This window comes from Condylura cristata, unplaced genomic scaffold (genome assembly GCF_000260355.1).
Source record: "Condylura cristata isolate star-nosed mole 26May11 unplaced genomic scaffold, ConCri1.0 scaffold00021, whole genome shotgun sequence".
NCBI classification, from domain to species: domain Eukaryota; kingdom Metazoa; phylum Chordata; class Mammalia; order Eulipotyphla; family Talpidae; genus Condylura; species Condylura cristata.
In genome coordinates, this window is record NW_004567122.1 from 1,975,910 (window position 1) to 1,994,712 (window position 18,803).

The 18,803-nt window shown below is 40.5% G+C and overlaps 1 protein-coding gene across 3 annotated transcripts in view; it reads right to left on the reverse strand.

Annotated features, from left to right (window-relative positions):
• Nucleotides 1-18,803, reverse strand: part of TBCK (TBC1 domain containing kinase) — a 129,251-nt gene that overhangs the window by 16,968 nt on the left and 93,480 nt on the right. For all 3 annotated transcript variants that reach the window (XR_001145668.1, XM_004686599.2, XM_012727935.1), the window contains exons 24-25: nt 13,785-13,960; nt 9,357-9,516 (exon numbers count right to left, since the gene is read on the reverse strand). Coding sequence is in view for 2 of the 3 variants with exons in the window: in XM_004686599.2 (XP_004686656.1) it covers nt 9,357-9,516; nt 13,785-13,960 (336 nt within the window). In the remaining variant the exon portion in view is untranslated. The remainder of the gene's footprint in view (nt 1-9,356; nt 9,517-13,784; nt 13,961-18,803) is intronic.

Below are 18,803 nucleotides of genomic sequence, written 5' to 3' on the forward strand. Positions count from 1 at the left end.
ATACTGAATGGATAATTTCAAAGGTCTCCTAAAACACATGCTAGACTTTAGGTTAAAAAAGTTTTCCTTTATGCTAATACATTTAATTAAAAAATTATGATAGTAACAATGGCCTAGTGTTCTTGCATAAGGCAACTAGCATCTTCCTGCAGATTTGCAGACTAGTGTTCAACAAAAGTTGCTATAAGTCCTCTTGGGTGTGACGATGTGGACAATTTTTTTAAGTTAGTATCAAGAAAATAGGAGAGATTTTTATATATGTATGAAAATCTGTGTGACAATTTTTTATTCTAACAAGCTTATGAAAGAATACTCCTACTAGAGGAGATGCCTCCTCTAATAAAATTTCATCAGCTCATCTTCATGTATCAGAAGCTTGAATGAGTCCTGCAGTCCATTTTTCTTTCATCTGTGTTATTTGGGACCAGAATTTCAGCATTGATCATTTATCAACTTCTGTTTACACTGGACAATGGAGAACAGTATACCGTGCTGTGTCCAAACCGCCAATCACATTCCAGAGTGTATTAAGCTCTGCAGAGAATGTATACAATGAAGACGCTGATTCAAAACACAGCGAGGCTGTGACGGATCACTGCCAAGTTCCAACCTCCGTAGGTCGAGCAGGAGGGCAACTATGGTTGGTTAGTTTCTTCTTCAGCCACAAACATTCCTGTGGTAAGGAGCAATTAATTAAATGGTGGGCTGCGGAGGCCTGGGTGGGTTCAGAGAACACCACTCACTGAGAAAAGACAACTTTCCTCCCGTAAAAGGTCATGAACAGAGTGCCAGGGAGCACAAGATTTAGATGATTTGGCAGTTTTTTTCCTGGAAGTTGGAAACAAGCTCTCTCTTTGTAAAGAGAAATTGTGCTTCATCACATATGCTATATGGCAAACATGAGAAGCAACACCCAGCATCTGAACTGGGTGTCTTCAGGTCCCTGGGCTGCCAACCTCATTGCTTTGCTTCATGCAGCTTCAGAAACCTATTGAGTTCAGGAACTCTGCAGGATTGACCTTAGATTGTGGCCTTCGACAGTCAGGTATCTTCTGTCACTTAACACATGCAGAGTTACTTAAGACTTCACGGTTATTTGGAAACCTCAGAGGATGCCCTGTGTGTCTCAACAGCATTCATGTCTAAAACGATGCCTTATAATCTGATATCAACCCACAGACCGAAACATTTGCTGACAAAAAGGCAGGAATAAATCTCAGTTTAACCACAGCAGAGCTCGTAGGTCTAAGAAGACCAAGAAGAAATTCCTGGCATATTTGGAACTCATAAAGACTTACTTCCCATTCCTTATCAAAATTCAAGGTACAACTATCAAGCAGAGGCCTAATAAATGTTCTGCTAGAGAACAGATCCCATACACAGTGGCTTAGGAGTGTCATAGCTATGTCCAGGAGGAGGCAGATAGAATCAGCAGTCAGGGGGCTTCACTACACAGAACATAACTGCCAGATGGGTCTGAAGTCTTCCGGAAGGTCATCTGGTCTCCACTGGAGGAGGATAAACTCAGATGCCTGAGACCAGAGGCTAGAAATGTTGAGCAAAGAGAGGAAGGAGAAGAGCTCTCAAGAAAAGGACCTGGCAAAGGGTCATCACAGTGCCATAACATTTGCTTTATTTAGCTCAACTAAAGGCTCCAGAAGTGACGGGGTGGGAGGCAAGGGAGAAGACTCATATTACCACAGGACAAATTAATTTCCAGTCTAACATCCAAAGGTCAAGTAACCTTGGCTTCCAGGGGAATGTAAATGAACACAACTGGACTATTATCTTTTTTTAAAAATAGCTGCAATGGCGTGCTTTGCTTATTATAAGTCTGAGTATCTTTCATTAAAAATAGAGGGCATGTTTTAAGTTGATTCCTCACATACCATGAGTAGGGAGCGTCAGTGACTCACACTGTAGTCACAGAACTGGGAGAAGTATCCTCTTTCGTCTACATCTCTCCATCAATGTTCAAATGTTTTTGTTTTGTTTTTGAGAAAAGAGTAAGAACATACAGCTTATCACAACTACCTTGTTCTCAGATGCATGTTTTTCTTCTTCATTTTTTTTTTTTGTATTATATTGCATCAACCACAACATATTCACCTTTTCTGTGTCGCTGGATTTTTGAATTTTTAGATTTATTTCCAGGTTTGGACTATGACAAACAATGCTGCTGTAAATATTCTTGGTTACGTATTGTGGTGTCCAAGAATCTCCAGTGCTCAGAAGCAAGGAAAGAAATCACTAGGATGTATGTAACTATAGATCTTTTCATACTACGTGAATACCTAACATTCAAAGCAGGCCAAATTAGTCTGCTTATAAAGTTTGTCAAAATGACTTAGAAAGTGTTTGTGACAACTTCAACATCCAGCACAACAGATCACTTCAGTTTCTTCATGCCCTTAACATATTTGGGGTGATAAGATTACCTCCGTCTGCATCTCTCTCTACTCTTCTTTGGGATTTTTGCATATTATTTATTCCTTTACACCCTGTATATTCTGGCCTCTCTTTAATCTGCTCACAAACTCAGTCATTAAATTCTAAACTTCAGTGACTTTTTTTTTCTAATTCTAAAATTTCTATGTAGTTCTTTTTAAATTCTATAATGACATTTCCTATAGTTTTTAGTTTCCTGTCAAAAGAAAATATTTGCCCTTTATTTCCTTATATAGGAAACATAATTCTTATACTATGTATGTGAATATTCCAGTATCTGAATTCTTGAAAGATCTAGTTTTGATAAATATTGTAGTTAATATATAGTTAAGATCAAACTGGAGTCCTAGATATTAATCTACAGGTTTGAAAATTTGAGGCACAAAGAGACAAAACTGCAGTAAGATGAACTTTATGGACTCATTTTGCTTGGCCTGCTGAGCAATCTGGAGCTGAAATGTTTGTGCCTATGTTTTACCTGTAACACAGTCTACAGCTAACCTTGTGGTGTTTTTTTTTAAGATTTACTCATTTATGCATACAGAACTGGGGTACAGGACAGAGGTACAGTGGCTGTGAGAGGCTTCACCAGAGACAGAATGGAGAGCAGAACAGGCAGATCAATGAAGTACACTGCTGAGGGGAGCAGCAGGCGTGATAGGAGAGGTCTGCTGCGCCATGTGGATCACCTCCGGGGTCGGGGATTGAACTTGCACTGAAGCAGCTGTGGCCAACTTGAAGTGTTGTGCCCTAACCCCTTGCACCACCAGGGAAGGCCCAGATTAATATTTTTCAAGAGTAGTCCATCCCCTGCTCACACACAGAATAATCTAGAAAGAGAATTATTTTTAAAGCCATACAAGGTTCAGTGATTTACAGCAATGTAACCTTCATAGTTTTCCTTGAGGACTCACTAAAGCAGAGGAATACCAGATTGAGTTTCATTTTGTTGTGGTTCATACTGGCATTTTTTTTTTTTTTTTTTGAGTCTGTCTGAGGCCCATCAGAAGCTCTGGAGTTGAATCCCATTACATTCATTTCTCATGAGGAGAAAAAAAATTCAGTAGCACATTAAAGCACACTATTGTACTAAGTTGTCATTCCTGCTAAACATAACTTATTCTAAGAAACAGGTGGACCCACAATGTCTTGTCAAACTGTGGTCATGAGGCTTTGGCCTTAGGTTGGATTAGAGTGCTGAGGATCACAGTTGCTCCAGCCCTCTAAACTAACCATACCTTTTTCCTGGGACAACATTTGATTAGTATTTTGAAGTCAAAATTTCCTTTAAATCTGAACAATCTGCTTAAGAACATTAGCTATGTCCCTTTCTGGGTGGTCATTTAATGGACAGTAGGCTATCTCCACTGCCCCCTATTGTTCTGAGTAGTTACTGGCTTAATTCTCAGATTTATGCACTTGATCTTAGAGACTAACTCAGCATGTTTCCACTTTGTGTTTTTTCTTTGGTGCTATTCGAGTATCGCTGCTTGCATGTTTTCCTTATATACCCAGGAAATCGAATTCCAGTTTAACAGAGATACATAGTTTCTTACCTGTGTCTTAAAAGATGTTGGTCTCTGCAATGAGACAGAGTGAGACCTGGCCATTTTCCACTTAAAGTGCGATACAATGAAAGCCTGAACTGACTTGTTGACTTTGTTCTTATTTTTGACTCAAAGGTCTCCCTATTTCAATAAACCTGCAGGCTTGCTCTGCTCACCAATTAAATCCAGCCACCTTGGAGCTGGAGGGTGTGTCCTGGAGTGTCCACTTCACCCCTTTGAGACCACCTGAGTTCCCTGGGCTGACTTAACTGTTCACAGAACATCTGGATGTGCTCAATTACATCATAGTTCACTTTTATTTAACCTGCAGGGCAAGGAGAATTAAAGATAACTGACAAGTGAGATTTAGTAGGAGTACACAGAGGCCTCTCTATGGGACCTTAATTAAACTAGTATCTTTGTAGTCTCCCCTCTCTGCCAGCCATTCTAGAAAAGCAATATTCTCTTTAGATAAGAAATGGCAGGTTTTAAAGATTTTTTTATGTGTTTATTGGGCAGGCGAGGCCAAAAATGAAAGGCTTATGAAGTAATAATTGTAAAGAAACCATCTCATAGCAATATACTGTTAATCAATTGTAATAGCAGGAAAGAATACATAATTAAAATACCATCTATATTTTTATTATAGTTATTGAGATACATTAACAAGCTGTATTTCTCAGACCTGTCTGTCTTCTATATGATTTTGATAATATATTTGATAAACCAGGTTTTTGTAGAGAAATTCCCTCACCTTGTATTGTACAAAAGACACTGGCTCTGGCTAATTTGTGTGTCAAAAAGGTGGCTTTAATATTGCCAGAAATCAGTCAAGTGGTTTATTCACTTTGTTGGAGTTGTTCAATGATGCTTTACTACTTGTTAAATTAAATATCGAGATCTCTTTCTAAATTGAGTCATACTCTATTTCATTTATTACCTTCATTTGTTGGATTTTCTGTCTGGCTTTTTTTTTTTTTTTAACCAGATCTGATCAGTAGGTGTAAAGTTGGAAAGTTATAATCATTGTCTCCTGTTTTGCAAACATAACATCCCAAAATATGTGTTTGACATAAAAATTATAACATTTGCTGTGATGATGTCTGACTAGAATTGGCATCTGCACTTTCTTTTCCCAGTTTTTAACCATGTTTGCCTTCATCTGTTCAGGACTCTGCCAGCTACAGTTGAACCCTGCAGAATCAATGCAGTTGAATTTTCTAAGCTTACAACTTAGAAGAAGACCTATTACCTAGCTTATGGGTTATTTTTTTTTAATTCACAAAGGAAAAAGATGAGACCCGATCAGAACAGCACCTATGAAAGATGCTCATGTGCGCCTGTATGATTTTCCGTTGTATATAGACCACATTTTGTTCATCTAAGCATCTATCAGTGAACATTTGGGTTGTTTCACCTTCTAGCTGTAAACAATGCTCTTTCCACACTGATGTACCAGTTATCTGCTTCAGGCCTTGCTTTCATTTCTTTTGGGTACATACCAAAGGAGTGGAAATGCTGGTCATATGGTAATCCTGTTTTCTTTTGGAAGGAATTTAAAATATCTTCTACAGAAGCCGCATAATTTTACACTCCCCTAGCAATGGGCCAGGATCTCAATTTCTTCACAGCCTTGCCAACATTGAGTACAGCGTGGTAGGATCTATTAGCATATAGAATATCCATTCAGTCCTTTGCCCATTTTTTAAAATGATTCTCTTTCTATTGAGTTGTTGAAGTTGTTATTGAGTCTAACTATAATTGATTTTTATGTAGTGATCTGTCTACTGATAAGTTGTTATCAGAGTATAATTTATGAGTAAGTTCTAAAATCAGATGTTCATGTAAGTTTTCCAATATTTTGTAATTTACAAATATTTGTCTCCTCACTCTTTTGAAGCACAAGTTTTTATTTTTAGTGAAGTCCAACTTAACTAAACTTTCCTTTGCTGTCTGTGCTTTTGGGGCCATATTTAAGACATTTTGCCATATGCAAGGTCATCAAGAATTGTCCCTGTTTTCTTCTATGTAAATGTCACAATTTTCACTCTCAGCTTTAGTTCTTTGGTCCACTTTGAATTAATCTTTGTAGATAATGTAGGGCAAGACCAGATTTCATCATGTGCATGTCAATATTGTTGGTCCTGTACCATGTACTGAGGAGACTACTTGTTTTCATTGTGTGGTGCTGCTCTCAACACTCAGTCATCCATGCGGGTTCAAGGCTCTCCATTTAATTCTAAAGGTCTGTGCATCTATCTTTATGTCCACATCATGCTGTTTTGATTATTGTGCTTGGCAGCAAGTTCTGAACACAAAAATAGGTGAGTTTTCTCATTTTGTGCTTTTTCAGGGTTGTATCAGCTACTCTGGGCCCCTTGAAATTTGATATGAAATTTAGTCTGAGTTTTCCATCTGTGCAAAAATGCTACTGCCATTTTGATAGGGATTGTGCTTAGTCTACACACTGCTTTAGGTAGTATTGTAATCTTATATCCTCTGATCCACAAACACAGGATGTCTTTTCATGTCAAAATATGAGCACCATTTTATACTTTTTAGTGTACAGGTATACCTCCTTGGTTCAATTGTTTCCTCAATATTTTATTCTTTTTGATATTAGTGTAAATGGAACCGCTTTAATTTTCCTATTTGGGTTTTTGCTAGTGTATACAGTGGATTTTATATGTAGATTTCATATCCTACTATTTTGCTAAATAGGATTGGAAGATGTTTCCTACTATACATACCTTTTCCAGAACCTTAGAAAGGAACTCTATTTGCAAAGAGGGTAGTAGGTCCCTATAGTGAGGTCACAATGGAGTGGGCCTTTAATCTAGTAGGAGTGGTGCCCTGACAAAAAAGTGACAGAGACACACATGGGAGTTCATGCAGTGATGACAAAGGTGGAGGCTGAAGTGGCCACAAGTGAAGGCAAAGAAAGGACTGCTGGCCACCCCCAGAAGTAGGGAAAAAGGGCAGAGATTTCCCCCTGAGTCTCATGGGGGTGGACAGCCTCACCTTGATGTGAGATGTCCAGCTTCCAGGCTGTGAGACATTAAATTCACGTAGTTTCTAGGCATCCGGTTGGCGGTATTTTCATTCCTAGGAAACTGGTTCTCACTTAAATCTGTGTAAGTTTTCTTTTTCTTGCCTAATTGTTCTGACTAGAGTTAACCCCAATCCTCCTCAAAATCCTGCAACAACTAAAAGGAAAGCACACTTATGTCAAACCCTACACTTACATCAAAACCAGCTATAGACACTATAAAAAAAGAAATCTACAAAAACACATCCCTGATGGATACCAAGGCAAAAAGCTTCCACAAAATGCTAGCTGAATCCAGTACCATGTCTAAAAGATTATATACCAAGGCATGTAAGAGAAGTTCAACATAAAAATTAATCAGTATAATATATGACATACACATGGAAGGCAGGGAAATAAATATTACCATCTCAAATGATGCACATAAGGCATCTGACAAAATTTGATACCCACTCATGAAAAAACATTCAAGAAACCAGGAAAAGAGAATTTCCTCAATACGACAAAAGCCAACGTGCTGCCCAAGCTGTCTGGCGACCAGGAGGAAGGCAGTGACCATGCTCCAGCCTCCTGAAGCCAGCACTGCTCAGTGGCTGCTAGGAGGAGCAGGAGCAGAGTGTGCGCCCTGTCCTCAGCCCACAGCACTCCTGCTCCGGAAGCACCCGCACCACGTGCATACATCAAACGGTGTTTAGTGGATGCACACCCACGCAAAGACTAGGCTCTGCACTGAGCTGTATACTCTTAAGTCATTATAGACTGAAATCCTCACAGTAATGCTGAGGTAGGTATTACTGATATTTACCCGTCTTATAAATGAATATTTAGAGGCTAAATATTTAGATTTAGAGGCTAAATAATTGGCCCAAATTAACATAGCTAGTAGGAAAGAGAACAGAGCCACTAAGGTAGGCCGAGCGAAAGGAATCTGCATGTGTAGTGCGCCTTGCACAGAGGGCCCCAAAAGACCCTCAGGCTGATTCGAGGATCTGAGGAGACCAATTACAAAGGTGTAGGTGCGGAGCTGGGGAACACGGGGACCTAGCAGTAAGACGGGAGTGGCAAGTGCAGCATCGCCTCCTCTCGGACCAAAGTAGAGACTGTGTGAACAGGTCTCCTGGACAGAAGCGTGGACTCTAGGTGGAGGGATACAGCAAACTTGAGGCAAGCTTTGAAGGTTCAAGGCAATAAATAACCCTCCACCCACAGCCTGGCAGAACTTCCCATTGGCTCAACAGTAGGAAGCTAGCTAGAGGCCACGGATGGGAAGTCGGCCATCAATGGCAGAACACAGGGCAGAGGAAACTGGGGTGGGCCTGGAAAGGGACGTTCGGCAAGGAGAAGAAACAGCTTAAAATTTAGATCCTTCCAATTTGCTGGGGTGGGGAAGTGTTGGTAGGTCACACAGATCTGAAGAATGGACAAAAAGATGATGGAGCAATCTAAGCAAATAAACACCTACAATTCTTTCTAGCCCCATACTGGGAAAAAGTGTTAAAGACACATCACTAAATAAATAAAAGTATCTCTGAAAATGATTTTTTTTGGACGGTGGACCGAGCGTATGGCCAACTTGGTGATTATGAAGTAAGTAGTCCACATTAAAGTGCTACCGTCCAGTGTCTGTCTTTCCCCTTCTGAGCTCTCCTCTGGGAAGCAGAGAGACTGCTTTGGTTGGAAATTGTGGAGGGGCGCTCGTGCCCTTTTCCCTTTGGGAAGGAGCAAACCACCTCTGCTTCTTCCTTTTCAGCAACAGCAGCTCCTCCCCTCTTATTAGAAAAAGGAGGCATTTGTCAACTACTCCTTTTGTTACAGAAAACTATAGCTTCCACCTGCTTTGTGTAAAAAATGAAGGTGACAATGTTGGACCTCTATATACTAGTCTTTGTCTTACGTTTCACCTTGCTTACAGCAGAACCAGGTGGAGGAAGGCCATTTTCTTGTTTCATGTAGTTTTTTAGCTGACAGTGGATGTCCTTCCTGAATTTTAGACCATTGCAAAGCTCTGGGAACATAGCAAACAAGTCCCCAAACCTGAAAAATGCCATCATGACCAACATTAACAGCTTTCAATCAAGGCCAAATTGAAGTTACCACTTGGAACTTCAGAAGTCAATTAAAAACCAGCAAAAGTGACAACTCAGGCTGTCACCTGATTTTCTAGGTTTACTATTCCCCTAGTGAGGAGTACTTGGAAGAAAACTTAGTATCTTTTATTAGGAAAGGTATTTGAGGTTTACTGGATTTGTGACCAACTCCTGCAGAAATAGAGACGCGTGTTTCTGGCAGACAACGGGGCGCTCCACACTCACCTCTGCCATGTGCTTTGCTACCAGGCCCACGATGACAATGACTTTGCCCCTAAAGCTCTGGAGCAGAGAACTGTAAGGGCCCTGCGTCAGCTCCCCTTCTGCTGTGAACGCCACGCTGAATGGGATATTGACGCTGCCTGAAATGTGGCCCCGGATAAAGCTGGGAAGGAAAGTTAGGGAAAACATTCTTGCGCAGACTTGAGTGTGTGCGAGAGACTGACAGAAGTGACTGGTCTCCAGTGAATGGACAGGCGGCTCCCGTGTTCACATGGACACTTGACCTAAATGAGGGAAATACAGCACCCTAAAGAACAGAAGCTTAAACATGAGAGAGGAACAGGAGAAATGAAAGCTAGCAAAGGTTGCAAGGAAGACTTCCCTCAGTGATCCACAAGGGGTGCCCAACAGGGCGGCCTGCAAGTCAGGGTATCTGAATGCTCAGAGTGACACAGCCAGCACTTACCCGCAGATCTGACGTGTGAAAAGGCCTGTTGCTCTGGGCAAACAACTGTTACTGGGATCCACCCCATGTAGGACCGTAAGAGGCCCGCACTCCTTGGAGACTCTGGTGCTGCTGGTTTACCTCTCAGGTAAACAGAGCTGGCATTTCTGGGCTTTTGATTTTACCCTTTCTGAAGCTGGTGATGTCTTACCTGGGTACTTCGGAAGCTTTCCAATGGTTTTATTGACTTTACTTTTAATTTACACACAAAAGGCATATACTAACTTAAAATATTTAGAAACATCTTACAATCTTAAAGGAAATATACATGTACCATTAAATGATTAAAATGTACAATTAAAGGTATGGGAAATGAAAAAATAAAAAACAAAGAAAAAGAAAGAAGATCCTTCCTCTAGAATCTACAGGAGACATTCAAGTAATATTATTAGCCAAATAACTTTAACTATGTATACGATAGCAACAATGAAAATTGCTCTGCCAGAAATATGTATAGAAATCTGTGGGGAATTTTTCACTGAGAAAGTGACGGCCAGGGTGAAATTTGAAGAGTTAATAAAAGTTAAGTGAGGCAAAGGGATGGGGTGGTGAAGACAAACATTTCAGTAGAAATGTTAGGCCTTTAGTGGAGAGGTAGGTGGTCAATGAGGGAGAAGAAAGGCCATGCGAGTGCCAGGGAGGGAGGAGGTCTGCAGGTCAAGTGGGAGGCCTGTTATCACAGAGCCAGGAGTATCAGAAAGCGCCTAATTAGGCAATTGATATATTTGCACTTTGGGAACAAGGGCTCGGAGAAAGGCATGGAGACTAGTTGAGAGGACATCTCTGCAATCTCTCCCCTTCCTCAGCAGTCATCAATGGTGGCCATGTAGGGAAGTTTTGGCTTAAAAGGGGCATTTCCCCCTGAAAACTACTGCTTTAGATAAGTTCTTTCAGTAATGGAAAATTGATAGAAGTTTAAAGAGTTATGTCACAGTCAACTAATGTATTTCGGGAGGGAAAATTATAATTCTTTACTATTATGAAAAGTTCTCAATTGTCCCAAATTATAGGCTCATTTTTTAAAATACTACTTTTCTGTCTGCCTCATTAAAGAGCATCAGAGAAATTTGAAGTTTCTACACTTCAAGGATGATGACAGGCAACACATCTTACATTAGAAATTTTCGATGAAGTCTTGCTTCATTAAATATCTCTTTCTTTAAATAAAAGCATCTGACAATATAATAATGCCAAATAATAATGAAAACTTCTGAAAAGTGAAGGCAGAATAAAAGCTAACAATGAAGGTTGCTAGTAACAGTCTTTCAGACTGGACACAAAGTTTATGATCATAGGTGGAGTTCGGAGTTTGAGTATGCCCTTCTTAAACACTCACAATGAATGGTTCAGAATTCTCAATTACCCTAAGAGCACTTTAGTTTTCAGTAAACACATACCTGATGATGAATCTTTTTGAGACCACAAGCTAAACTCTACCAATTTAAATGTTCTCAGACTGCCTCTGTCAGTCTGAATGAGCTGCCAGAGTGAATTTCTGTATTTATCAAACAGCCTGTATCAACTGGGAACATATTCTCTTTTTAGTGCTTTCATAGCATCAAAAGCAGCACAAAGTTGCCCTGCCAAATGCTTGTGTTGCAGGCCCACCCCCACACTGCTGCCTCAAAGGCCCTCACACTGGCGGGTGATGAGAGGGGCCCTCAGTTGCTCTGTATCAGATGACACGCCTCAACCTTGACGAACAGGATGGTGGCCGGGGGCAGAACGTGGGTTTCTGATGCAAGCTGAGGATCAACAGATACTATCAGACTGAAAGATACAAGGACAACGCCAGCCTGTCATTTACCACAATGCCCACTTTACACTACGAAGTCTCATTTGAGTCCTCTGAGACCTCGGAAGTCACGGGACCACTGCCTGAATGGTCAGTATGGATCACTTGTCTGTTGCTGACTGTTTCGTGACTTTTTAGAGGATACAGGAAGTTGTAGGGTTGTGTGGCTCTCAGCTGTCCTTTCCCACATGGAGATATATTTTGGGTACTTTCAGAAGCCCAAGCTGGTGCCGGGACTGCAGAGATTTAAAAGAGCCCGACCCCTGTCTTACTTCCCTCACCCCTAGATTCCTTCCTTGTCACTGTTTTCTGTTTGCACCACTTAATAAGTATTAGACACAAAATGTGCCACATGGCACTTTATACTGTCTGTACTGTTCAGTTATTTTTCACATAAAATATCTTAATATTTTCAATATTTTATATTGTTCTGTTTTCCTGCAGTTTACTTCTCCTGCAGAAAGTAAAGGAGAATATCAATGAAAACAGACCATGAGATCTGGAAACACTTGGATTTACTGTCACTTTGAAATTGTATACATATTTAAATTTAAAATATTTATGTAAACTATTTGGAAGGAAGTATCAGAACAGTGGTATGTTCATGCACTATTTTAGCAGTCAACTTTAAAATTAAAATAGGGTCTTAGACTGCTGTACTTTTTTGGGTGGTTTTATGAGAGACTATGTTAATGGTTCCACCAAAAAAGTAACTGAATGCTAAGCAAAAGAGCTCAGAAGAAGAAAGACAAATACTGGACAGTCTCACTTATAATGTGGAATACAGAGAAACAAGACAAAGAGCCAGACAAAACCAAATGCATAACAAGTCCTTGACAGTTGACTGCAAAGCAGAAGGGGAGGGCAGGTAGGAATGGGGCGGGAGGGGCCTAGGGACTATGGCGGGCAGGGTGTGAAAGGAGGCAGTTGTGCAGGTTGAAACCTGTAACCACCAAGACAAATGCCATGCTGCAGATCAACTTTCCTTCCAGAAACATAACTGGAGGTGGAGGAAAAAAGAACTAAACCAAGAAACGAAAAAAGTTTCAAGTATTTTAAACTTGAAGTAACAGATTTAAAACAACAACACAAACTTCTAGAGCACTGGTGCCAGTAACCTGGAAAGCTGCTTTGGGAAGTCCACTCACCTACTGTGCCAAGGAACTTGTGGTACCCCTGACAGCCAAACAACCAGAGGTAGGACCAGTCATATTCCCTCTAGACTTGGGGGTACAGTTTAGAGAAAAATACAAGGCAGTAACTTTTTACCAAAATATGAGGATATAAAATTTAGATAACTGCAGGGGTGCTATAAACATTTAAAAACCACATCTCCGTTTGGTTGAAAATGTGCCTGTGAAAACTTACCCTATGCTAGATATAGCTTATAAGAGACCTTAATACATTATTATAGTTAGTAAAATGTGTGAATTTATGAATAAAATTATCTAGGTTAAAATCTATTTATAGTTTATATAATGAATTTTGAAGAGAGATTTTATTTTACAAGGGAGTTATTCTGTTAAAGACTAGAATCATTTACCTAGAGTAGAGAGAGTCAGGTATGTTCGCTGGGCATTTTATGCATGTTGAAAAAGTAAGGGGGAAGATCAAGCTATATTTTGTAACTGTTCATATGTCGATGCCAAGAAAAAAAACTATCAGAACTTATGGGATATTTAATAGTAAAAGGACAGTGAAAAATATTTTGTAAGTTCTGTTCTCTATAAGTCAGTAATCTAAAAATTGAAATAAGTGCAGTTCATAGTTAGGATTTGGCAAGCTCTTCCTCTGGTCTGTGAGGAAAACCAAGTGTATAATTAGTTGTGGTCTTGGCCCAGACTTTATCTGCACAGGAAGGATCAAATGCCCTCAAGAACAGCAATATACACCAGAGCAACACAAAAACCAAGAAAATGATATGAAATTCGGATGTTTGGAAAACATTAAGGCCTCTGGTATGTACTGGTATATCAGAAAACAGTACACAGGAGCACTCTGGCATCCAGCGTGAGAGCTACTGAATTCCCAGGGACCCTGGGTATGTTTACCGTCACCACAGGCCCTTCCACAGCGAGGAAGCAAGCAGAGGGACAAAAGCGCCCCCCAGACACCGAGCTGCGAAGGATACTCCTCACTGTTGCGGATGTCCACCACCAGCAGCTTCGGCTTGCTGGACTTGGTCTTCTTGGCAGGTGTTTTGAAGTGGCCCGTCACTGAGAGCTCGCACAGGTCAATCAGGTCCTCTGCTGAAATCCGGGGTGATACTTCGGACTTGAGGTCATTTAATGGGATGGATTCTCTTGGCTGAAAATAATGTACAAGCAACACAAATGCTGAGAATACGACAGAGAAGGCCGAGAGGCGGGGTGGGGTAGCTTCAGGGAAGACGGGAGAAAAGGCAACCCCGCCGCCCAGCAGTCTGCTGGGACGCGAAGTCCTTCTTCCTGGGCGTTACTCTCTCACAGGTCACCAGAAGGAAGCACTGCCCTCCCATGTTAAGCTCCAAGCTCAAATGTGGTAGTGTCTATGCAGACGTCTTAGAAGAACACCGTGAATCTTTAAAAACAGCTCCTTAGGGCACATTTCACTCCTGTTCTTTAAGGGTAATTACTCTTGTGAATCGCTTTAATTACAATGCTGGTAAGATGAGAAATTGATTTGTGACTGGGTATACATACCAATTAAAGAACCTGGTTCTGAAACAAGCATGGGGCTCTCAGAAGTTATGGTACAGATGCATGGTGAAGTAGAAATTAGATTCTCAGAAATGAATGAAGAGCAATATAGTACCTCTTTAACAGGAAGCCAAATTGACAATGTATCAACTTTAAAGACTAAAATCAAACTCCAAACAATCACATCAGTGCATTGGCCTATATGGCCGATACATGATTGTAACATTGGTTCAGACTGAGCCTGGACACAGTTTCTTTTCACTCTCCCAAGGAGAATTCAATACTGTTCAATTCAACAAATTTATTTAGCAGTCTTCCTTAGCCGCTGCTGTTGAAAACCTGTGTAGTGTAACTTGAGAATCTGAGACCTCTTAAAATTCATTTGATTGCAAACTGGCAGATTCAAAAGAAACATGTCACTTATATCTTTAATAATGTTTCAAAATTGATTCTAATTATTACCTCATTTACTCACATAATTCCATGGTGCAACTGTGCACAGAATTTCTAATTTAGAATTTCTAGACTGGAGAGAATAAAGTGTATGTATCACTTATCTGAGAGACTTAATTCTAAAAACAATTGTTTTCTATTTTTTGATTTCACAATAAATGCTATTTACAAAGCTCTAGTATATTAACATTTTGCTTCATTCAACTGGAGCATGAATGTCAGCTCTCATCTCTGGGTTTCCCTGTGCCCTAAATTCTTTAGCAGTAAAGCACTGTTCTCTCACTTCATTAGCTTTTAAATAGAAATGGAAATCACTAAGCTTTATGGATTTATGGTTCTTAATAAAAAAAAATAGGCATTAGGAATTTTAATTTTCTACTATTAGGAATTAAAGCTACTTAAACATTCTGAAATGAAAAGGGCTGCAGGAAGATTAGAGAGCTTCAGAACCAGCCAGCCATACAATCAGTGCCCATCTCCTTTTCACTAGATTGCAATCTCTGCAGGCATTCTTCTCAGCTTCCACATGAGCTGCACATTTATGAAGATAAAATAAAGAACTTGTGATTACTTCTGCTTTCCACCCTTCTGTGATGAAAGAGCATTCCAAGCAGAGGTTTCTCTGAATGACAGGTGTGCCTACCTCATGGAGAAGACTTGACCTTGGCATAGGCCCCAACCAAATGCATCAAATATGAGGCACTTTTCAGAGGAAACAGCAATCGCTAGGTGAAATGGTAAGAACAGGGAGAGAGGAGCCACTCACATATCCACAACTTTCTGAACTTTTGTGATCGTGTGTCAGTAAAGACTTTAGTGGCATGCATGCCAGTTCTTCTGCAAATCAATTTTAAGAGATTAGTAAGTTATTACTTTAATGAAATTAAGTATAACAGAAAATACAGAATCTAGTTTTTCCTTTATGAAATTGTTTTATATGTGATTATCATTCATTGTCTAATTGCCACAGAGAGGTATAACAATATATCTCCCTCAGTACAACTTTTGTTGCACTTATCACTGACACTAGCATTTTCCTGTGTGACCTAAGTTACAAATTCAAGGAATAGACAAAAATTTAGGACAACTACAGGAAAGCTCTGGAAATGTCTAGAAATTTACTGGTTTTGCTGCAGAACTGGTGTAGAAAATGCATATTAAATAAGCTTTGCTGTTTAAATTCAGAAATCGATTTGTCTGAGAACTACTTTACAAAATGTTTTGTTTTCGATTGCCTAGCATTTGTGGTAAAGATCACCTTTAACATACTGCGGCCCTCTGAGATGGCTAGCTGGAAGGATTAATCACGTGAGTGTGCACCAGGCAGGAACAATCTAAACCTGGTCATAAGTCAGGCATTTTGCTGAGCTGGCCCGGTCCTGGGAACACAGCTCTGCACCATGCTTGCGCCAGGGGCTCCTGCATAGTCTCCTGCTGTACGTGGGGCTGTGACCAGAAGGCTTTCACTGTGCACGCTCTGATTTCTTGGAGAACCACCACGGCCGTTGGGCTGTGAGAACACAGGGCTGGCATCTAGAACACTCTTCCCATATTCTTTTGTCATGAATTCTGGCACTAATTCCACCTTGTTAGCCAAGACAGAAATCTGGAGGTCACTATCGACTCTTCATTCCTCCTTATTCCCCATTTCCATCTAACCTACACCATCTCACCAAATAACACCAAGATGTCTCCTGAAGGAATTTCCTGATTCATGGCTGTCTCAGCTCTGTCTTGTTCATGATGTAGGGAAGCTGGGGTCTTCCATACTACCCTGTTTTTCTCTGCTCATACTTAATCTAAGGTCATCCATTCTAATCCACCTTACATATGTCATCTGAGTTTAAAATAAACTCTGATGATCTAACTTTTATAATTGAAAACATCCAATGGCACTAGACATTGATAGCACGAAATCCCAATGCCCTTTTAGTTACGACTCATCTTTCTTTTCTTCGAGACGAAAAACTGAAGGTGACATTTGCTGCCATCTTGTAAGAGTTAAGTGAATATAATGAAAACACCACACAGAAGTAAAAACAAACCAACCTTAGGAAGCCTGGCAAGTTAATTTTGTAATAATGATAAATATACTAATGAAGGAAAATAGACAATACTATAGAGTTGATATTTTGGGGGGAAATCAACAAAACAAAACCTCTATATAAACTCTAGGTCTACATGATTAAAAAGAGTCAATACATTTTTAAAAATTATATAAATAGCCATTTATACTGAGATGGTGAAAGTCATCACACTCACACTCACTGAATCCCACATCTACCAACTGTGCACTACCACTACTGCAGCCTTTCTGTAGAGCTGTGCCAGAATGCTTTCTCTTGAAATACCCAGGAATGTCACAGACACATGAAATGACACTTGGGAACTTTGAAGCTGCAGAAGGAGATCTCAGTAAGACCCCAGATAGCTATTCTAAGTTGGTGCCCATCACTCTTCATGAAGAAACCATGATAGTGATGGAAAAATACTGCTACAGGAGCTCTATCAAATGAATACAGAATTAAAGCAGGTTGCAAAGGAACAAACCACCCCAGGTAATTCTGGCAACTGGTGGAGATGCTGACCCTGAGCCAGGAGAGCCCGGGTTCCTGTGGTGGCTTGGGTGGGTGCAATGGTGGGTGGCGGCCAGTCTTGAGCAGGATACTCTACCTATAGCCTGGCAACTGTGCTTTTCACCACACGTGGCCAGAATTCAGACTCACTTTCTCCCTTGTGTTTATCAGCAAGACTGACATCCTTAAAACCCCCCTCTAATGAACCCTCCACCTTAGCCTCTCTCTTCTTCTCCAAAGTCCCTCTTTTCTGCCATTGTGCTCCATACAGCACACTCCAGAAATCATGCAGTGCCAGTCATTCTGGACTTTCCTCTGGCTGTGGGCTTTTCTCTGCCCTCGTTTCACTCGTTGCACCTACAGGTCACCGCTGCATACAGAAGAGATGGTGTGCTCTGAAATCTGTGCCTTCAGGAAAGTGGCATTTACTGGTCTTTCATGTTAGGATGAAAGACCAAGGATTTCCATAACTCAGAAACCATGAGTGCAACTCTGAAATCTGATTTATCAGGGAAACTTCACAAAAAGGAGAACAGTAAATGCTAAAGAATATAGTGACAAGATACATAATGTGGAGATTTTTCCAGCCTCACACTGTTGCAGCAAAAACAATTAAAATTTTTAAATGGATGAGAAAAACATGACGGGTCGTGAGAAAAAGCAATGATAGACATGCATGACTAATGAACAGCTTCATGACCTGGAAATGAAGCATTTTCCTTCAGTCCTTTGTAACATTTATTTATTTATACAGTTTGATTCTGCAGCGGATTTTTGCTTCAGCATATTCTTTGCTTCAGCATCCCTTCCTAATGCATTATTTCCATGTGCCAAAAGAGTTTTCTGGTGTGCTGAATTAAATTACACCCAAAATTTGGAACTGATATGCTGTGGGAAAGGAAGTTTATATAGAATGATAATGATCTTGCTTACACAGCACTTGAAGGACCTGTTTTAAGTAACAACCAAGACTGGAGAATGAACTGTGCGGTGGTATTGGGACAGAAAGGGGCACTGGTGACTTTCTCCCTTCGTCTGAACCACATGTCTGTTCTCTGTGACCTTGCTCGTGAACTGTGTACTCTGGTCGGCAGGGCGCTTAGGGAAGACTCAGGCCCCTCTGCTGCCACTGGAGGACAGGGGTGCCTCCCTGAGGAGCTAAGGTAGCCCACGGAGGCAGGTGCTCATCAGTGCCTGACGAGTGAGAGAAGCTGTCAAAATTCTTTCTAAAAAGAAAGGAAAAGTAAAACTGAACAAGTTTTTTAAAAAACTGTCTTTCTCTTGGGTTTCCTTAATCTCTATCACCATTTCCTCCACTTCTTCACAGAGCTTCTCTTGAGGCAAAACTGCTGACATTTTTTTTAATTGTATTATTTTTTTAAAGATTTATTTATTTGTGCATATGGAACTGGGGTACAGGCCAGAGGCTCAGGGGCAGTGAGA